Consider the following 22,566-nt stretch of genomic DNA (forward strand, 5'->3'; position numbering starts at 1 on the left):
GCACTCAATGGTGTGAGCCGCTCCAAAACGGCTGCAGTAACTGGTCGATATAGGTAGTAAGCAGATGAGGAGATGCAGGTGGATTGATGACCGGCAAGCCTTTGTGCTTTACGAGGGCGAAGGGTCGAAGTCGGCTGCTAAGCCGTGAGCGGGTTTTATCAGATGGCGGTTCACTATGACCTTTATCCGGGTCCTGGTACCCTGACGCACTCTTGGATAGCCGAATTACAGCAAAACTCCATCCACGACTGTATCTATACGGCTTACGCTTTTCTGAAAACGTCTGCGTTTGGCCTTCCACGGGCCCGGCCGGCCGGCCGGCCCCGATTGGCAGTCCACCAGTGACGTCACTGGTAGTGTTAAGCTGATTGGCGAATAATACATGGGGAGAACCGGGACGACATCCCCCTGCTCAATAGCAGGTAGGCCACGTGAATTGAACCATGTGACTTTGGGGTTATGGTGGAGCTAATGGGTGAAGAGGTCGTAAACAAATCACTAATCGTGTTGTTTACAAACAGTATTTATTTAATGTCTGACGCTAAATGCATCAGTTGTATTACATTCAAATGCGTGAGTTTTGCATAAACTTGCACTAGACTTTAAAGACCACGTGACACACTAAACCCGGGGCTATAGAACTCAAGCAGACCTCGAGCAGCACATTTCTCTCGGGAGATCGCCTTAAAAACGCTAATAACGGGTCGTGATTGGTGCTGATGTACGGATGGTCCTGCTCGCAGTAGTGCGTGCGGGTAAAGAACAGGCTCACGTCTGGTAAAATTACTGAACGCGGCCGGCTTGCAGTTTGATCTTTTGACTGTTTGTGCTGAGGCTGAATTTTTGAGCAAGTATCTACCTATTGAAGAGGGTAAGTTTGCTCCATTTAGTAGAGGGTTTTGTAGTTGAAAAGTACTATAGAGATGTAGGATAGGGAGAACCAGGGAAGCATGTGTTCCTCCCATTACAATTAAGTTGCAATTGCTCCAGTCAGCATCGACTGCCCTGCCCCTTGGCCCTGCCTGCCTCAAAGTAGAATTTCTGGTAAGCTTAACTGGTTATAAGGCGCCTGGTTCACCATAAAATATTATGGGATATTATTCCATGACACATGTGCAGTGGGCATCATTGGCCGGAGGAAGGGACGGAGCTTTCCAAACATGATGTCGGAGCGGGGGATTTTGCTGCAGAATGGCAGGACAGTTTTTTGTGATAGTTTGAGTTCAAATTAAGGTTGAATTCAGTAAGATGTTTCATCTTCCTGCTTCTTTTTTGAAATTATTTTAGCTTAAAGGGACTATCCCACCTTCTAAAATGTTGTTAAAACCAGTTAAATTGTGCCCGACTTTATAGATTGGATGACCAGGAACACGGTTCTGGCATTTATTTTTCATTAAACATCTTAGGCTTCCCATATTCCAAACCAGTCGGGCACACTGTGGTATTTCCGATCCATTTATGGAAACGTTTCCATTTTTGGAACAATGTTCCAAAAATGGATACGCCGTTTCCAAAAATAGAAACGATCTGTTCCATAAATGGAGACGCTGTAAGCATCGCTACCTTTAAAGCAAACTGGGCATTGATTGGTGCAATTTGGCATGCGCAGGATGCCACCAATCGACAGCCAGCATTCTAGTTTATGTTACTGTTCTCCGACTTTCCGATCAGAAAACCGAAAGTTGACGAACGAGGCGATGCTTATAACATGTTGACGTGATAAAAAATTCACACGTTTTTCTAATCGAAAATAATAACATTTATGAATGTTTTGAACAAAAAATAACGTTTTTAACAGACTACTGAAAGACTGACCCATTGATTGGAACAACCACATCACCGGGAACTTCAGTTTTTCATTCATTTTCACGCTGCGTTTTCCGGTGTACCAGCGGCCTGGTGGTCGTCAATCTTTGATTAAATCGCATGAAAGTTGTTGCAAAGCCCTATTTGGAGACTTAAGTGGGCATTTTATGATATTTCAAATGTGCTGAATATGATCGTAGGCTCGGATCAACGTAAATCTCCGTGCAAATACGTAAAAAGCAGGATGGAAATAAGGTCTGCACCGTCGTCACACCAAATACCGTTGTATTCTGACGATGAATTTATTCATTCTAGCTCATGTGTAACATTGATATTAATTTTATATATTGAAATGATATCTATGCTTTATGTATTGCCCACTTTGGACCACATCTGTCCAGTAGTTTCTGGGAAATCTTAGTTTTAGTTGACTTTTGAATGTGCTCAAGTTGCGGCACGTAAGGTATTATTATCGAACCCGACGTCCAAGGTAACTGCCGAGAGCCGAGATGCTAAACCAGTCCCAAAACATCAAATTTTTAGTTGCATGTGAATTTTAAAAACACATTTAAGCTAAGTTTGCACACATTTGAACTTCAGCGTTTCTCTTTTTGGAACATCGGCGTTTCCATTTTTGGAAACTAAGTCTCCATAAATGGATACGATTCAGGAGTATTTTAAAGACGTGAATTTTAATGCATACGACAGCTTTCCATGCAAGAAGACAAGTGCTTTTGGTGTATCTGAGCTTGTTTTACGTGAAACAGTTGTTATACATCGAATCCAGCCACCCTTGGCAAGAAAATATGTGCGGAGATGTTAGCGTTTCTATTTATGGAACGAGCGTTTCCATTTTTGGAACAGAAGAGTAGTCAAAATTGGAAACGTTTCCAATAATAGAAACGTCTCCATAAATGAATCGGAGATACCACAGTGCGCCCGACTGAAACACAAACTTTCAAATATGTGACGTCACAGCCCAAAATTACCTCCTTCCCCAGGCCACATTACTGCCATAAAGCTGATTCTTTTTACTCTGTAGGCATCACAACAAAGTTCAGACCAAGTTTTAAGCGATTTTTCAACGAACAAACCCATTTAAATCAGAATGACTAAACGAGGTGACATCACACTAACGGTCGCTCCATGTTGAAGATAGGGCCTTGTACAAGGCCCATTTTCAAATGAAGGGAACGAATTTCTTCAACACCAATAGGCCGCGGGGGTTGCAACCAAGATAGATAGTGGTTTCTGAACCTCGCCGCAAACTTGGCTATCTCAACTCAAACCCCATGTTAAAGGTGGGATAGTCCCTTTAATCTCATTTATTTAAGTATGACAAATAGGGTTCAGAATAACTAAGTACCAATTGTACCAAGTGAATTTTGGTAACACAAAATTCATGAGAATATCAGCTACAAGAAAACTGTAACATATTTGAAACTTTTGCCATGCTTCTCTATGCTCCTGTTCTGTGTTCTACCAATCCTGAGTAGTGAGTAACAGTAGGTACAGGTCCCGTGGGTTTTAAGCGTAGGTTTTGCCTTTCCGGCCATATCTTTTTCGTCTTCAGCTTTGTAGGCTTGAAGATGTGACCGATTTATTCGTATAGCTCCCTTCCAAGATCCTGGAAAAAGGTTTGATCTTATGCCGGCTAGTTTCGGAGAAATTAAAAGAAAACCTTAAAATTCGCTGTTTGGGGCATTCTGACCGCGGCTTCCCTGCAGTCGCCTATGACTACAGTGGTGCCACCCAACGGGTAGGACGCTGAAACACAGAGGCATGAATGAATCCAGCGCGTGGTGAACGGTGGATAGAGGCGGGACTCGGCAGAGGCTATCACTGCGGCCCGCGCACGGCGTCCTTGGACAGCGGGCGAGCCTTCGGGCGGTGAGGCCAGAGGTCACGACAGCCAGGCGCTGTTTGACATGAAGGGAGGGGAGGCGCTCGCCTCAGCCAACTCAGCCGGTTTGGTGGTAGTGGTTGTGGTGTGTGTGTATGTGGGGGGGGGGGGGGGAGTGGCAGGCGAGAGGGGCTAGAACTAACGGGATAAAATAGAATGGAAAGTGTCGTGCCATGATCAAATTACAATATTGCTTACCTAATAAGCATTTATTAACATTGCGAAGAACTCATCATATTAAATTGAGAAATATACAGGAGATGTTATTTATCGATGTTACCATTTATTTTTAATGGAAATCCTACTTCTTATTAGGGGTGATAAAATGAACCCCTCTCCTTGGTTTTTCCTGAATAACTCGCGTAAATAGTGGCGGATAGCAGCGAAGCTTTCAGTGTCGTAAGTTATTTTTTTCACCATAAGTAAATAAATACCTATGCGGTCAGGACTAGGAGTCAGGATAAGTCCAGGCCATCTGCAATTGAAAGTTTACACCTACCCTGAAAATTTAATGACCCTGACCAAAATGATCTTTGATCTGTGACCAGTTTCTAGAGCCCATTATAGGCCAGAATTCGGCGTGTCAGGTCTCATTAACCGTTTGTTTCTAGACTTAAGATTAGAAACGTCCCAACAAGTGAAATTGTGTTTGGTCCCTTATGTCTTATTTGGCCGGGACCAGCGCAGGAACTTGGCCGGTGCCTTCAGGGCTGCTTAACTACAAATTTGCCGATCTGCGGAGCGCATGGAGCCAATCTATAGCCAGAGCTCTGTTCGCACCCCATTTATTTATCAGCAGGCTGCGACCATGCTGCTGCTTCTTGGCTCCTCATTGGTCGAATTCAAGTGGTCTATTCGTTAGACCAATGAGAGGCCAAGCCGCGCCAGCAATACTTCCTTATATGGGGAACACCGACAGCACGCTGATATAAAAACAGCGACCGAACAGGGCCCTGGTTCAAAACCACTAGGAATGACATTGCGGCACAGCTAATCTTCAAGGTTTCCGCGCCCCTAGAATATCTGCTGTTTAACTGCCGGTTTCCGGTCACATGGCATAAAGGCGAGGTCACTACTTCAGACTATTGGGTCATTAAACTGACTTGGAAGGTCAACGTATGACCTATGATCAACGAATGACCTATGATCTATAAATTGGGTATCATCGGCTTCCTCTCGTCACGTGCAACATGCTCCTTCTTTTCAAGAAGCTCTAGTTTGATCAAAAGCCGATCAACTGTGGGGCCTGATCCATCCCCGCCCAAACGTAAGTGCCTGCGAAAACGCCGATATGGGTGCGAGTTATAGCATATTCCTATATAAACAATGTTATGTTTTGCTTTTTAGTGGCTTACATCGATTTTGTTCTAAAAATAACGCAAAAAATCAGCATACAGTGATGTTACTTAAACTTTTACGCCTAGTTTCCTTTATAATAATACTGCAATTTCATTCATGCAACATATTTCTTGGTCAGTTTTGTGACGTTTTGGAAATATAGTGCGGCAGAAATCAAAAGTTTGTTGTGAAACGACCTCCAGCCTCAGCAGGTCACGGTTAACCCTCGCCCCGTTTGGGGGTGGGCAATATAGCCCCTGTGTATTTTCCTGAATAGCAAGAAAACAGCGGCGCGCAGCCCCGCCCAAATTTTCAATTGCTTCCCGGGCATCAATTTGACACCTTCACACAGAACTTCAAGTCTTAGCTTAACTTAGGTCAGGAGTTATTGGGGTCAAACTGAGGTCATGTTCGAGCAAAAATGAGCAAAATAAATCTTGAAACGCTCACAATAGCTTCAGTTAACAAGCAACTTCAAAGCTCTCTATCTGGTCGCGTAGAGCAAAGACGACGCTACAAAGCTGCAATCTGGGATTTTCAAACTTTTGAGCTTTTGACCCCCGAAATGGAAAAATTGGTCTGTTATAAAATAAAAAAGTTTTTTTCCGAGTAAAAAAAAAACGGAACATATATGATAGTCCCTGCTTTCTTCGATCTACATAACAAATTGTAGATGGATACCTCCTTTTTTGGCCAAGTTATAGTGAAAAGGCTGTTCAAAACTGATGACGTCAAATTTTCAACTAAATTTTTAACAATTCATCTACACCTTTTTAGGCGCAATTTCAAAAATTTAAAGACCAAATTCAAAAAGTTTACATTCAAAATGCACGTGAACGTTTTGAATTTGGTCTTTGACTTTTTGAAATTGCGCCTAAAATGCTGTAGACCACGTAGCGCAAAACAAAGACCACCATTAGACTTCCCGTGACGAGCTGCATCGAATCGATACCCATTTTATGAAAAATATCAAATTAGAAATTTGACCTAATTTGACCTGACCTTTACCTGACCTTCACCAGAAAATAACCCAAATTGGCCCCAAGGATTGCCTGACCCGCATAATCGCATTTGTCATGTAAAATGGACCAGAAAACATGCATCACATAATAGTTATCTTCATATTGTGACCCTCAGTGACCTGACCTCTGTGACCTGACCTGGTAGGTATCAGTGACCCCAAATAGCAAAATATGTGTTTGACGAACAATTCCCAATCGAAAATTGTCATTCATCGACTCCATATCGATGAATGACATGCATTTTACTCCATTTTACAACACATTTCTTGAAATACCTGTAAACGGTGAAAATTCGACATTTGACCTGAACTGTGACGTCATCGGTTTGACCGATGTCAATGAAATTGAGCCAAAAGGTATTTCCTCGTTGGGGCCATCAAACACCGTTTGCTGCTTGTCGTTATTTTGCGTGATCTCGAGATCTTTGGGGGGGGGGGCAAAATGCCCCCCCCCCCCAAGGGACCGATGCTCGGGAGACCCTAACGGGGCGCGGGTTGACAGAATTGCTCCCAAGAAATAATATTACAGTCGTCTCCCGGCCTCAATGGTAAGCGGCTAAAACTTTGAACGTCTACCTATGAAGTATGAATCGGCACGCTGCCGGCTCACCCCGCCCCATGGCTACGGGTGGCCTTGACCGTTCAATGCCGATTGGCCAACGGCCGAGGTCGTGCGCTGGTTAGCTGGTCAGCACTCAGAGAGGACGGGACGCGGTACTGCACATTGTGTGTGACCTCTGACCTTTCCCCGTCCCCTGACCGCATGCCGTGTTGCCGGCCCAGACGATAGAAACCGATTCTAGCCTCTACGCAGGCTGCCACTCTGACCCTTCCCTCCCCACTTTACTATGTGCCGTAGTACGCGCTCGCGAGTAACTGGGCGAAGCAAATGGTCACCGATACAGAGGCGGAACTGGTTGCCCTCCCGCTCGCCGAGCGACCTACCGCTAAAACCCGCGAGACCTGTACCTACCTAACCTACTGATTTTTCATCATGTGACATGTGCTGTCAGCTGTTTTGCTATGCATGAGTGTTCCTTGCTGGCCTTTCTTGGCCTCCACCATCATTTGAACCACACAGACCATATTAATTTTAACAATGAGAAGCCAAGAAACACTAGCAGGCTGGCAGCTGCCTGATGGAAAAAAGAAATTGTGGGCAACAGGGTCCTTAGGCATGTCACTAACATAGTATCCATTGTATGCATGCTGGTGCTATTTCAATTCCGTGGGCCTTGTAGCTTGTAAGTTAGACTGAAGGCATCTCTAGGGTAGGGTAGGATATCAGGCAAGGCTGTGCCCAAGGACAGATGAAAGGATTGATTCAAAGGTTGATCAGGCCTGTGTCTCGCCTCTCAATTCCCTCTGATCTATTCTCTAGACTTTATCATCATCCCTTCAGATTCCATTCCAGGTTTGATGGTCACAAGCATCCATTGCTAGAATGCAGTGCCAATTTCTCATGAGGCTTTGTGGGTCCAACTCCTAACTCCTAACATGGTGCCATGCTGGACTGCTATGCTGGCACATTTTTCATGAAAATGATTGTAAGAAATTGACCAGGGAAAATTGACCTTTTATTGCAGTTTTACACATCAAAAATCAACATTTCTAAATTTTGTGAATTAGTTTTAGGCCTTGCCTGGTGTGGGTTGCTGTCTGCTGAAGACTGGTCACACCAGCTGGTGGGTGTTGACTCTGTTGCCATGCTTTGCAGCAGGGCTGCGGAGTCGATGGATTTTCGGCGACTCCGACTCCGACTCCGGCTTTCAAAAACCAGCTCCGACTCCGACTCCGGGCAGAATTGCCGACTCCGACCGACTCCAACTCCCGACTCCGACTCCGCAGACCTAGCAGGGCTGCGGAGTCGACAGATTTTCGGTGACTCCGACTCCGACTCCGGCTCGGGTTTCTAGAATCGACTCCGACTCCGACTCCGACTCCGGTCACAACTGTCGACTCCGACCGACTCCGACTCCGACTCCGCAGCCCTGCTTTGCAGTCTGCAGGCTCCTCCTCAGGAGTATGCTCACATGCTCACATGTGAGCATCACATGCATGTGATGGGCTGACCTTAGCACACCTGAGTGCCCTGTCCTTCACTATGGGCACACCATGGTGGCTGCCCAGACCAGACCAGTGTCCTCCCCTTTATGTAATTCTAGGATCCTTCCACCTCTGAACTAATCTCATTTGACCAAAATAGCTTTACCCAGCAGGAAAGTGTTCCCAAATGAAAAGTCAGTATAACAAAAGCAGTCCTTTTCTCCTCCTTTGGTATTCTTAAACCCGCGCCCCGCGGGGGGGGGGCAGAATCTGCCCCCCCCCTCCCGTTTTTCGCCAATAACTTCTAAACACGTTACGCCAGCGACGTGAAACTTTCAGTACCTTATTATACATCAATTTGACACGTTCCCTGAAAATTTGAGCGAAATCGGTTGGAAATTTTTTTGAGAAAATACGTTTTAGTGACGTCATATTCGCCATTTTCGCCCAAAAAACGGCAAAATTTCAAACGCCGCTAACATCTTCAGTTTAAAAGGAATCAAGACGTAACAAAAGAGGTTATACGTGATTCAACTTTGTCTATCAAATGGCTATCTCGGTTTTTTGAAAATTTTGGATTTTGGCCCAATTTTTTTTTTTAATTGACTATTTGGGAAAATAATTATAAAATCCAAAATTTCGAGTGTATCAAAAAACCTAAACATATTAGAGAAGTGGTCTATGTGCACCTACATACCAATTTTCAGAAGAATCGGTTCAAAAATGTGGGAGTTATTCAAAATTGTATGACGTCAAGACACACAAAATTTTTGAAATATGATTTTTTTAAGTTCTAGACCTCGCACGGAAACAAAATAGCACCATTCGATTCGCCGCAAAAAAAAACTACATCAGATAGACACCTTTTTATGCCTTAACGATCAACTTCAAAATTTGACCTCAATTGACCTGACCTTGACCTGACCTCGACCTGAAATTCATCCAGAGGTGGCCCATATCACTTATTGAGTCTGCCTATTGAATTATATGAATAAAATGACCCATAAAACATGTGTCGCACATGCCCTTTTCTATATTTTGTTTTTGGTGACCTGACCTGACCTGACCTTGACCTTGACCTTTGAATGATATTGTATGCAACGAATAGTGTCTTGGTAGCCTAAGAACACGTTTTGGGCAATCAGTCTCAGTCCATTCTTTGGCAACTACGGTGCAAGGCCGATAATGTAGAAACTTACATTTTGTACCCTTGACCTGACCTTGACCTGACCTGACCTCTGACCTACTTAAGCAAAAAAAAATTGGGCTCTTAAGATTCGCCTTGTTGAGAGCTTTCGATTGCCGTTTTCCCCGTCTTCCTACGACCATCGGTTCGGAAGTTAGACGGGGGGGGGGCAGAATCTGCCCCCCCCCCCCCGCCAGCAGGGCGCGTATGGCTGAATAGCCCAGCGGGGCGCGGGTTAAGGCACAGTGCAGCGCGGTGAAGACTGGCCCGTGTCGGCCGTCGGTAGGACTGAAAATTGCAAAATGAAGCATTCAGACCAGGATCTCTCGGCTGGAGAGGTTGCAGGATATTTGCGGACCATGTGGGGTATTTGCGGACCAGGGGCCTGGCTGGTAACGTTAATTATTAAATAGTTTATCCATGGTCATACTCTTTGACCCGCTCTAAATGAGGACGTCCAAGTGCAGCTGTACTCTGCACATAGAACAGACGATCCGCCGCGTGCCATGCGGCCGGTGTGTAAACGTCACCGACAGGACGGGGGTCTCGGCCTGTGAGGCGCGCTCAGCAGAGGATGTGGCGTGATGCGAACAGCTGTGGGAGGCGTGTCCGCTTGACGAATGGCTCCTCGCGAGCATATCGTAAACACAGGCAGAGGTGCTGACTAGCGAGACGTCGGGGGCGGTCGGAGACCGTTCTCAGAATGCTGAGTCTAGTGTTTACAGGTTTGCATATGTCATGCTTACGGTTTCTGATGTCATGGTGACGGCTTCTGACGTGTAATTCCCTCATGTCCCGCACATGGAGTAATGGCTGCTCAATGAATTGACAGATACAGGACGTTATAGTCATCCTCTCCGCTATGAGCATTTTGGCGGCTTGCTTCGATGAGGAAAACTTTTGTTCGTTGAACAAAATAAGTATTGTTCATAGGCAATCCTGATCCTCGAGGCTCGAGCCAACCAATTGGCCATTTGAGTCGTCTGTCTTTTTTCCTCCTGCCCTTTGCCTAGTAAAGATTTTGATTTGGTCAGTGAAATGATAAATAGGCCGTTTTCGTATGGCGACCTACGCTCTGTATTTTGCACCTCCATTGAGTCCCGGACCAAAGTTCGGCTATCTCCTGGACGGTATCCACGCCCCCTGAGTGCAGTGGCCTGTGTTTGGATAGCGGCCTCTGGCTCTGCTCGCCGGCTCAGTCGCTCACCACGCGGTCGTCGGTGACAGTCGCCGGCTCTGCTCGCGCTGGGAGGCATCGTTGGTAAGGACCGCCGTGCTCCGATCGACTCCGAGGGTCCGGTTTCCAGACTGGGTGCTCCTGTTTACAATGGCCGTGCATGTGTACAGTCGGGTATAACATAGCGCCGTAATGCCGCGGGCAGTGATTGAATTCCAGACTCCGTGGGCCTTAGTGCTCCGATTCTAGCTCGGATGTACCGTTGGCGTGCCTAAAGTCAGGCGAGGTAGCATTTTGTTGGTCTCGGCAGGCACGCTCGTAAGCCGCTGAGTTTATTGCCGACTCTAAAGGTAAAGGTAATCTCGAAAATTTCACATTAGATCAAGGTGACTACCTGACCGAAGAGTTTAATAATGAACTGAACGTCAGTTGATTTATCACTCATATTCAGATGAAAACACGACAGTTAAGATCATGTCTTTAGAAAGGCCTTATTAAATGTTTGGGCAGTAAACGGTTTCTGGACGTTCATGAAGTTAGACGTCGCATTGCCTCAAATGTGTGCGGAGATTTCGAATGTCCCAATTTCCAACCAGGTAGCCAATAACGACTAGTGACTACTAAAGCGATTTTGAGACTGTTTAGAATGAACTTTGTCATTTGTGCAAAGAGAAATGGATGAAATTCCATCCATTGACTTCCTCTTCAGTTACGAAATCATAAAGCAGTCTTCCCCGCAGTAGCTGACTGACAGCCGAGCACCCGTCCACTTCCCCTGCTTCCACCACCTCTACCACTCTCAGCAGCCTCTTGTGCCCCTGCCGTTACAGAGAGGATGGCGCCGATGCCGCCGACGCCGACAGTGCCGCCGTCGGAGCCGAATGGACTGCGACGGCGCAGCCGCACCCTGTCGAGCCACTCGCTGGATCCGGCCGACTTTGTGCGTCCCGACCTGCCGTCCAAGTGCAAATGGAAGCCGGGAGCGCCCGTCTCTGACAGCCCGCACAGCAAGTGCCCCGTGTGAGTACAATGTGCGCCCGGGGGAGGGGGGGGGGCTGTTTCGTGAGCTGAGTGCTATACAGTCGAGATAGTAGAGTCGCAGCTGTACATACATACAGAACTGACCCAATTGTAATATGTGGCACTGGCATCATCCTTAACAGGTCTCAGTTGTGGATTTTCGCACTTATCGGGCGCTTTGTTCCCAAGACATGCATAAATTTGACTTAGTTTTCGAAATTTACTTATGCTTTTCTGGGCCGACCTAGCCATACTGTCATATAATTTGCTTATTTTTCGATGGACAGCCGATCGGTAATGGTTTTTCCAAGTGGAAAACTACTTTCATATCCAGACCAATTGGCAGTGGAAATGTACCACTTGGCACCGACAACACCGTGAAGCCCCGTTACGTCACATACGCTGGTTGTCATTGCCTAACTCACAATGTATACAATATAAACCAGACTTCCTCAATGTCTCACCTTTCACTGCTGAGCAGTTTAAATGTTGGAGCAGTGTAGGACAGCGGTATTTATTGGAATCGCTAGTATGTTCATTTGTTAACGCTCCTTCATAAACAATATGTAACTCTGACGCTTACATGTTTTGATAACGGCCCCGAGCTTATCCCACCACTCGTATGATGTGTCACTTTCTATTCATGTGGAATACCATCTGTTTTTCAGCCGAGATGAGGTTAAGATCATGCCGAACATCTTACACCAGATCGGCCGAACACCAATGGTGCGGCTGAACAAAATCCCGCAGAGCCTCGGTATCAAGTGCGAAGTCTGTGAGTTATCTGCTTGATTTTAGATTTTAGTGGCATTTTAGTCGTGTTCTATCATTGTAGAACATATGGTGCCGCTTTGCTGGATTTTTGCTAGAAACTCTTATGTAAAGGCTGCATTTTTAGCCGCCTTATGTTGGCATTAATACCGAGCACTCTGCTCTTTTCTCAAGATACACTTATATCAACGCTGCTGGATTTTCCGTAGCGTAATTGACGCTTCAGGCCAAATATGTATTCAGCAACTAGACTGGCCCAGCGAGTGATGAAACCGTGTAGTTTGTTTCCGTCCGTCTGCGTATTATCCCTTGCACGTTCCCCGGAAAGTAACCCGGCCTTTTTTCCATCCCACATTGCGACAGTGGTCAAATGCGAGTTCTTCAACGCCGGTGGCAGTGTCAAGGATCGTATCGCCCTGAGAATGGTCGAGGATGCCGAGAGGGACGGCCTCATCAAGGCCGGCTCGACACTCATCGAGCCCACCTCGGGCAACACAGGTGCGGGCGGGGGAGGGGGGGGGGCGGTTGTGGGCGCGTGGGACTACGGTGACAGCTGCCGTGACGGGTACTATAAAGGATATGACGGCAGGACTGACAAGCAGTACGCCCAGGTGTGCGCTGTCCTGTCTGTTTAGTGATACCGATGAGTCTTGAACTGGTAGTGTTGCTGTATATGGAACGTAATGATTTTATGAAATATGCTTATTTTATGGATTGTTTTAGAGGGGATAGCATAAAATAAACGTACCGGAATGCTTCAATGCTTTATTGCTACCATTTTATCTGTATTATTCATTTTATATATGTCATTTGCACCTGTCAAGCGTCGAAACTGATCGGAATGAGAGTTTAGAATGCCCGTCCATTTAAATCAGTTTTGCAACATAATGCGATATTTTACCCGCAGCTGTCCGGAGCTGCCTGCTCACGGCTTTATTTCACGTTTAACCCCTCCCCGCCCCCAGGAATCGGTCTGGCGCTGGCCGCCGCCGTCAAGGGCTACCGCGCCATCATCGTGATGCCGGAGAAGATGTCCAACGAGAAGGTGGCAGTGCTGCGCGCGCTGGGAGCCGAGATTGTGCGCACGCCCACATCCGCCTCGTGGGACGCTCCTGAGAGCCACATCTCGGTGGCACAGCGACTGCAGAAGGAAATACCGGACGCCATTATTCTGGATCAGTACCGTAACCCGGGCAACCCGCTGGCTCACTACGATACCACCGCGGAGGAGATTCTGCACCAGTGCGATGGACGTGTCGATATGGTGGTGCTCGGTAAGGAGGGGGCGAGAGATTTGTTGGTAATGAGGCCACATGCGTTGGACGCTGATCGCCTTGGCGCGATTAGCTATATGTTGTCAGACTGATACTGGTGTTCAAGTGCATTCCCGAAGTTATTGCTCTGTGTTACTCTTTTGCTGACTCGCCTCAACTTTGTCAGAAACTTACGATTTTTGTAGGATTCCTCATTCCACACGGCAATCGACCATTGGCCATTTTTGTCAAGTGGGGTACTCGCGTGCTCCTACTACTGACACTCGCACCACTGACACTCCTGTGTATCATTCCCAGGCGCGGGTACCTGCGGCACCGTATCCGGGGTGGGCCGTAAGATGCGCGACGCCGGCGTCAACTGCACAGTGGTCGGGGTCGACCCGCACGGCTCGATCCTGGCGCACGAGCCGGACGAGGTGGTCGAGGGACAGTTCTACGAGGTGGAGGGCATCGGATACGACTTCTACCCAACGGTGCTCGGTGAGTGAGGTACTTGAGGGGGGGGGGGGGGGAGGGATATGTCAAGGTCCGTACGCTATTCTGGAGATGTTATGATGATAGTGCTGGCAGGCATTTAGTATGGTTTTGCTTTCATTGACTCAGTAATCGTTCAGTAATAAGCAGGGTTCAATGTTTTTGAAGCATGGATGGATATCGCTGAACCATGTCTTGCTTTTTGTGAAAGGTCTTTTGTATTTGGCTTTAACGTTTGCTTCGGAAGGATTTCAGCTTTTAGGGTCAAGGCTAAGAAACTGGAGCAATAATATATTTCCTTTACTTTGTCGGATCCTGACATTGGATTTCTATTTCGCTGTTTAACTCGGTGAATCTATAGTATGCTTTGTTTCCGACACCCGTCCACTGATCGCCGCTGTTTTTTTTTTTCAGACAAGTCCGTGATAGACAAGTGGATCAAGTGCGGCGACAAGGAATCTCTGCTGATGTGCCGCCGTCTGATCCGGGAGGAGGGGCTGCTGTGCGGCGGCAGCAGCGGCTCGGCCGTCTGGTCAGCAATGCAGGTACCTGACTGGATGGTCCCTCATTCCCTCTCCTTTTCGTAATTCCCGTCTAGGGTAATGTGGATGTCAGAGTAGTAAAGTAATCTTGGGTGTCAGTACTACCAGGCTAGACGAGGCGGTGAAGTAGCGTATTTACTCTACTCGGTAAACCAATATCTGGACAAACCGCTGGTTTGTGGCGTCATGATATACTGTTCATTATAAGGTAGGCAAGGGACCTCTGCTCGAACCGAGGGAGAATCATTACCATCACTGGCAAGTCTTTATGCACGTTTCTCTTCCTCGTTGGTCTTTGATGTATCGTGTGCTATCACCCGTCACTGTAGTTTTGCCCATTCAAGCGATACTGAGTTCCCACCATTTCTCCCTCCCACGTAGCTGGCCAAGGACCTGCCGGCCTCGGCGCGCGTGGTGGTCATTCTACCCGACAGCGTGCGGAACTACATGACAAAGTTCGTCGACGACGACTGGATGGCGGAGCGCCAGTTCACTGACGGCACAGTCAGTACCGACAAGGATACCTGGTGAGAGAGCGGGGGAGCGAGAGAGAGGGAGAGAGAGAGAGAGAGAGAGAGAGAGAGAGAGAGAGAGAGAGAGAGAGAGAGAGAGAGAGAGAGAGCGTGGGTCGCTGTGGGTGTCTCAAAGGTGGCGGGGAAGGAAGGCTCGGGCTGCTAGGTCAAGTGTGGTTGAATGCTGGATTAGCTGGACTAATGTATGTCTAGAGAATGGGCGAGACAAAAGTGGTGTGGTTAACATTCGTTTCTGTGGTACCTAACCGGGAGGTCTTTATTGGTGTGAGCCGTGAGGTGTCTAACAAGAATAAAATATATTAAACGCTATGCCGAACTTGATGCAGTTTTTTATGTAATGAGTATGGTGATATTAACGACGATACGCCTGATTTACTACTTAACACTAAATTTGGGTGACAATCAAGTATGTCTAAGTAAGATTTGGTTCTATAAAGCACGGCTGGCATGCGATTAATCTGTTTTGAGTGCGGAATGATTTCGGTCAGATGCGAGGAAAATGGTCACAGGTGCATGACTGAACAACCACATTACAAACGGATTTTGTATTGAACGTCTGTTCCAAATCCGCCTCCAAATGTCAGAAAGCTTTGAGCTACAATATTACGCATAATTTCAGCGTAAGATACTGCGCGTAGGCTAATGCTGGTAAAATCGTGTTTGTTGCATTTGACATTGACTACATACACGTATCTCACTAAAAAAGTCATTTTAGGGACCCTTTCAAACAAAGAGCGGGTTTAGCGTATCACCGTACGTTTACGCAATACGCATCTGCTGGTGTGACGAAAACGCACGCGTGCACAAGCCCGACCATTCTAAATTATACGTCTCTCTGAATTGTCTTAATTATCACATTTTGTGACAATATCATATTTTTATTTCGAATGAGCTGACAACTCCAGTTTTTCCGTTGTTTTGTCTTCTTTTTTTTACTTCCCTTTGTTAAAGTTCTACATCCTTATCCTTCCAGGCGGTGGGGGGGGGGCATTTTTTTGCCCCCCTTTACTTTTTTCGATATATCTCGAGAACCGCTGCGCCGATCGTCACCAAACTTTCAGTACCCTCCCGGGAGCAGCTAGCGCACATGGTGACCAAAAATTTTTCCAAAGGCTATGATAGGTTGGCCGCTAATGACGTAAGAGTGACGTCATTTTTGCCATTTTCGACCCAAAAAAAGGTTTCGCGGGAAGAGCTGTCAGGCCTACAGCTTTAGAGATACAGAAAAATGTTTTAGACATAAAAGGTGTGGAATCAAAAGGGCTACAAAACTGCTATTTCGGTTTTTCGAATTTTTTGGATTTTGACCCCAAAAATCAAAAAATAGATTTTTTGAATATAATAGCCAAAAAATCCAAAAAGTTTTTTGAATTTCGAAAAAACCGGAATATATGTGATAGTCCCTACCGCCTTCTATCTACATACCAAATTTGAGATCGATACCTCGTTTTTTGGCCAAGTTATAGCGAAAAAACTGTTCAAAATTGATGACGTCAAATTTTCAAACTCAATTTTTAGCAATTCTAGACCTCGTAGCGCAAAACAAAGACCACCATTAGACTCCCCGTGACGAGCTGCATCGAATCGATACCCATTTTATGCAAAAATATCAACTTTGAAATTTGACCTTTTTTTGACCTGACCTTGACCTGACCTCCACCAGAAAGTGACCTAAACCGTACCTGATGGTCTTATAACCAGGGCTGCGGAGTCGATGGATTTTCGGCGACTCCGACTCCGACTCCGACTCCGGCTTTCAAAAACCAGCTCCGACTCCGACTCCGACTCCGGGCAGAATTGCCGACTCCGACCGACTCCAACTCCCGACTCCGACTCCGCAGACCTAGCAGGGCTGCGGAGTCGACAGATTTTCGGTGACTCCGACTCCGACTCCGGCTCGGGTTTCTAAAATCGACTCCGACTCCGACTCCGACTCCGGCCATAACTGTCGACTCCGACCGACTCCGACTCCGACTCCGACTCCGACTCCGCAGCCCTGCAGTTATAACCAACACCATTGAGTTGGAAATGAAAAACTGGCCATAAAACATGCATCACATCACCTTAGTAAAGTTGGGCTCATGTGGTGACCCTTGGTGACCTTTGGTGACCTGACCTGTGACCTGAACTGGTATGACCAGTGACCTCTAATAGCAACATATGTACTAGACAACTGACGCCTTATCGCTGATTTTCGACAAAATGCGTTTTACTCGGTGTTATAGCGCTTTCCCTAGAAGCCCTGTGAACGTTGAAACATTTTATCTTTGACCTGACCTGTGACGTCATCGGTGACCCCGAGGTCAATGAAATTTGGTTTCCTTCGACAAATTTGACAGGGCTATCGAACGCCGTTTGAATTTTCCGGATCCGTCCAGTAGTTTCGGAGATACGGGGGGGGGGGGGCAAAAAAGTGCCCCCCCCCCCCCACCGCGTGGAAGGTGGCTGGTAGGCCCACCGCCTGCCGGGTTATGAAAGCTATGAAACCAGACCAGAGGCGTATTATCATCGTTAATTGTACTGTAATGGTACTTTGTGCCTTTTTGATGAAGTCCATTCGACGCCAATTTCCGTGCGTTTTACTTTTCATCTCAGCTGTTATCCCACGCCTGTTCACGGGATGTTGCATCTAATATACTAGCATGTGGCGTTGCACCCTCGAACCGCGTTTTGCCCCATCTGACCCAGTGTGTTCGTGCTGTACTCTGACGTACCCGTCTGCCCGGCCGCGCCCTGCTGCGGAGTTAGCTGGTAAGCCAGTCTGGGTCGCACCGCCAACCCGCCTGTCCGCAGCTTGGCCAGTTTTATTTCGCTCTGCTAGTCATGACTTGGGGCACCCTTGAGCACCTCTAGTTACCACGCTGCCAGCCGCAGCCATGGCTTATTTGCACATACCGGCCACCGGGTGGCGCGAACATACATAGCGGGGCTTTGATTAATGCACGCTCGGCAGACTGGCTGCATAGCGCACTGCTTAGCAGACTGGCTGTGAATAGCAACCCGAACACGGCTTACAGGCTGTAATAATTTGGGAGAATGATGTAATAAATTATGGAAGGGCACATGGATTAGTCCTGAGATTAGGGATTTTGTGTGTAATACATATCGGTGTTGTCTACGCATGCTTCTTATTTTTGTAGTTTAAATTATTTGGGGACTGTGCCTCATGAAACGGATTATGCCTCCCAAATCCTTTTACTTTATCTTATTACACTATGCAACAAAAAATGAAACATTTTCTGTTCCTGGAAAGCGACCGAATTTTTCTTATTCATTGGGTCCTATTATAACCGAAATGGGCATTAGTTTTGATCTGAAAATGCTTTTCCGGTTTTCAGAGACGATTTTCAATTTTTGGCTCCAAAATTCGGTTTTTGGCCCACCGTGTCCGATGTAATTGAGTAATCGACTCGCGGTAACTTTCATCGCCTTTCCTATGCCACAAGCTTTCGAATGATATCTGGTTTTGCATATTTGCTTGCAAAAATAACGTCATAAATCTATGTTAAAGTAAGAAAATGTTGAAATTTTGTAAAAATTTGACATTTTTTTCGATTTCATTTCAAAATAGAGGAAAAACTAAAGGCCCTATCCAAATTCTGAGCCCAGTTCCTTGAAGAGCATTCAATTTCCGTTCGGAAGGTACCTTTTTAGTGCATTTTATCGGATTCCTGTGGCGTCCAGATTGAGTTAACCTAAACACATATCCTAAGTCATATCACATAGCATTAACCTGATAACGTATGTTAACGCCATAGGATCAACGAGGGGTCAACTGAGGTCATGTTGTTGACCCCTTGTGACCTCGGGTCACACGCAGGAACTTACTTTTGAGCAGTCCTCTCGCTCAGAATCTTGATCTGTACCTCCATTTGTTAGAATGATTCTTCATGCACTGAACACATATTGTCATGGAAATGGCTGGGGGCCCGTTTTTCAAGTGACTCAATCTGGACGCCACAGTAAACCGATAAAATGCACTAAAATAGTACCTTCCGAACGGAAATTGAATGCTCTTCAAGGAACTGGGCTCAAAATTTGGATAGGGCCTTTAGTTTTTTCTCTATTTTGAAATGTAATCGAAAAAATGACAAATTTTTACAAAATTTCAATATTTTCTTACTTTAACATAGATTTATGACGTTATTTTTACACGCAAATATGCAAAACCGGATATCATTCGAAAGCTTGTGGCATAGGAAGGGCGATGAAAGTTACCGCGAGTCGATTACTGAATTACACCGGACACAGTGGGCCAAAAACCGAATTTCGGGGCCAAAAATAGAAAATCGTCTCTGAAAACCGGAAAAGCATTTTCAGATCAAAACAAATGCCCATTTCGGTTATAATGGGACCCAATGAGTCCAAAAAAATCAGTCGTTACTCAGGAACAAAATGCCTGTTGCATAGTGTTATATGCTTTTATTATACATATATGCTTTTTATTTTGTTTGTATATACATTTTTGTTTAAAGATTTTTCTACATGGTAATTTCCGTCTACACTCTACATTTACCGATTTACGGAAGAATCTGGCTATGGCCTTTTCACACGAAGTCGTGGCGTCGCCCCTACCAAACAAAAGTGGCGTGTCGACTACTCTCTCTACTCTAAGACTCGTTCCTCGGCTCGCCTACGATCTGTTGGCTGTGCCGGATCGTGGTCCGATTGCTAGGTCGCGCCCGAGCCATAGTCCACCACCGACGGGTCACCAATGGTTGACCTCCCACCGCCAACCACCGACCCCAATCCCTGACCGCTAACGTCCGCCTCCGACCCCCGCCAGGTGGTCGAACCTGAAGGTCTCTCTGCTCGACGTGGCGGCGCCGATGACGGTTCTGCCCAGCGTCAGCTGCCAGGACGCCATCGACATAATGAACGGAGAGGGATTCGATCAGCTGCCCGTCGTGGATCAGGCCGGGTAAGTTGCGTCGTCTTGACGGGCCTCGCTATTTCGAAGTTGCCAACGAGCGCTGGCATGACAAATCGCTTGTTCGACCGGCCGTTGGGCAAGGCAGCGTGATAGACTTGTTGGGTGGGTGTGCGCCCGTGTTTGCCTGCTGCCATCGGTTACCCGCTGTTCTTAAGTCAGGAGTAAACATAGGTTGCGCCGATATGATCTCATATATTGGATTGCCCTGTCGAATGCTGTATAGGAACGTCAGGTAGCCTTCTGACTTGATTTATGTGTCTTATATTGATGTGCCGTGTCAGTTCATCGTGAGGTCTCGGTAGTCGGTGGGGTGCCTCTGTAACGACGTCACTGATGTAGCGTCAGAACTGATAATAGTGACGTATCTGATGTGTGTTCCGACAGAGAAGTGCGTGGCATGGTGACACTGGGATCTCTGATGGCGAATATCGTCAGTCGGCGCGTCGAGCCGTCATCCACCGTCGATCAGGTAATACACAGAAGACGAATCTGTCGCAGCAACTTGCCGGCTTTCTTTTAACTATGTTCGAAACCAAATAGCTAAACGTGCCAAAGCGTTATCTCTAGTATGTAATGAATTTTCACTTTGCTGTCATTCTACCAGATGCGTTTTGCACCAATTTCTACCAACTTTCAGATGGCCAAGTATAATTTTCCCTGGTGGGTATCTACTATCTTGTTCCATGGGTATTCCATGCATACGTTTACCAGCAGCGTTACTCGGTACTACTTGTCCTTGAAACCCGTATTTCGACTTTTAGGTGCTGTACAGCCAGTTCCATAAGGTGCCTCTGGACAAGACACTGGGCACACTGTCCCGAATTCTGCAGAAGGACCATTTCGCGCTGATTGTGCACGACCAGAAGCTATGTGAGTATATTACCGTCACCTTGTCCCATATCCACCAAACTCCAGTCGCCTGAGCCGTCAGGATGTCTTATCAATACTTTCTATTTAAGTAAGCGTTGGCAACTCCGTGAGCCCAGATGGTTACATCTATGTAGAGGCAAGGAGCTTTTCCCTAGGCCAAACTGCTCCGGCGAACGCAGGCGATCCCTTACACACCACCGCGTTATCCGCTGACTCCCTCTCTGTCCCTATCCAACAGACGTGGGCAAGAACAGCATGGAGACCAAACAGGTGATCATCGGAATCGTCACTCAGATCGACCTTCTCAGCTTCATCATGGCTGGAGAGGAGGAGCGAGCCAAGACGTCGGGAGCTACCCAGTGAGTGGCCAAGTTATCTACTGGCCAGTACCACAGCGCGGCATCGTAGGAGTAACATCTGCTCCGCGGAGCGTCGCTGCAGCCATGTCCTATGATATTATTTCGGCCATGTGCAAAATGGAGCCTATCTGACCTTTATGTCAGATGGGCTGGCTAAACGGGTTGGGTCACTCAGCGACCAGGCTGGCCAGTTGAAAATGACTGCTGGAGAAACACGAGAAGGGCTGTGTGTGCTGTCTTTTTCAGGCAACGAGTGACTTTTCTGCGCCCGCACCCGCCATCTGACTGGCCGTTTAACGTTTGTACGCACCCTAGCCGCTCTTAGAGCGTCAGCTATTTTCAGAATTTCACTAGCGCGTATTGGTACCACACATTGTTGTCTTGTTACTACTCTGCTCAAGTAAAATTGCGGCTTCTTTTGGGCAGGGAACGGGAACCGCCCGTCTTGGGACCTTTGTTTTGAGAGGTTTTGATACCGTCGGTCGGTACAGCGCTCATACAGCAGGTCGTCTTACCGACACGGGAGCACCCTGCATACTTCGCTATATTATTTTGTTGCCACGTCAATTTATGGGCGCATATTTCGAGCTAGGCGTTGTCCGTGTTGTTAGTCGTTTTTAGACCCGAATTTTATCCGTACCTTACTGGAGACGCTCAATTTTGGTTTATTCTCAGAGTATGTACGCAGTGTGTTTGTAAGCGTTGTCTCAATTTGTGCCACAACTGGAATCTATGCACCTTTTGTGCACCTTCTCTGACAATAAACCATGACGTCGTGGGACACTGGCCTTTGACGGTGATGAAACGCGGAATCATGTAGGATAAGAGGCGCCAGGGTGCTTTTTGACCGCTTCGAATAGTTTCGATTCCTATTTCTGATAGGAAGAGAACAATCTCTCGCGTCCCAATTATTACACAGAAGACAAAGTTAAAATTTCTCTCCTAGCCGTATGCTGGTCATTCGACTCCCTGGCACAGCTTGGCTGAGACTGATCCCGAGTCACCCATCGACTTCCCCAGTCAGTGGTCGAGTATGGAGCGCCTGCGTGGATCGAGCCAGGGCTCTCGCCACTGCACCGGGAGTCGGAAATCAATCGACTTTGGGAAGAAGTTAGACGGTACGATCGAACTGGACCGGATCAATTTCCGCTCCGGACAAGTTCCTTGAGCGCTAACGGATGCTTGTTATGTGGACCAGACTTAGAAATATCAGTCTGTCGATTCGTGTCGCAAAGATGCGTGCACGTCATATTCACTTGCTGGGCAAATGTTGTCCCATCCAGTAGACGACAATTATGACTTGGCGATCCTGT

At 46.9% G+C, this 22,566-nt stretch overlaps 1 protein-coding gene across 8 annotated transcripts; it reads left to right on the forward strand.

Moving 5' to 3' along the window:
• Positions 1–420: 420 nt before the first annotated feature.
• LOC122364727 (cystathionine beta-synthase-like) lies at positions 421–22,034 on the forward strand. 8 transcript variants are annotated; one of them, XM_043335402.1, is made up of 13 exons: positions 749–871; positions 11,308–11,497; positions 12,166–12,272; positions 12,632–12,766; positions 13,234–13,542; positions 13,840–14,022; positions 14,431–14,561; positions 14,940–15,085; positions 17,840–17,842; positions 19,878–20,012; positions 20,409–20,493; positions 20,786–20,894; positions 21,133–22,034. In XM_043335402.1, exons 2-13 carry the CDS (start codon positions 11,313–11,315, stop codon positions 21,255–21,257), a joined length of 1,653 nt encoding a protein of 550 aa, XP_043191337.1. In that variant the 5' UTR covers positions 749–871; positions 11,308–11,312; the 3' UTR covers positions 21,258–22,034. The 8 variants fall into 8 exon arrangements, with proteins under 8 accessions (XP_043191343.1, XP_043191337.1, XP_043191342.1 ...); XM_043335405.1 differs by having other exon boundaries at positions 825–871; positions 11,284–11,497; XM_043335404.1 differs by lacking the exon at positions 749–871 and adding an exon at positions 991–1,044.
• The last annotated feature ends 532 nt before the right edge of the window (positions 22,035–22,566 follow it).

Source organism: Amphibalanus amphitrite, unplaced genomic scaffold (genome assembly GCF_019059575.1).
Source record: "Amphibalanus amphitrite isolate SeventyFive unplaced genomic scaffold, NRLGWU_Aamphi_draft 000694F_arrow, whole genome shotgun sequence".
Lineage (NCBI taxonomy): Eukaryota > Metazoa > Arthropoda > Thecostraca > Balanomorpha > Balanidae > Amphibalanus > Amphibalanus amphitrite.

Excerpts from the sequence above, each read along its gene's own strand:
- LOC122364727 (XM_043335402.1), top strand. The coding sequence starts at position 11,313 with ATGGCGCCGATGCCGCCGACGCCGACAGTGCCGCCGTCGGAGCCGAAT. Across the intron at positions 11,498-12,165 it reads CCGCACAGCAAGTGCCCCGT|CCGAGATGAGGTTAAGATCA; the intron begins GTGAGTACAATG and ends TCTGTTTTTCAG. Across the intron at positions 12,767-13,233 it reads GCCCACCTCGGGCAACACAG|GAATCGGTCTGGCGCTGGCC; the intron begins GTGCGGGCGGGG and ends CCCCGCCCCCAG.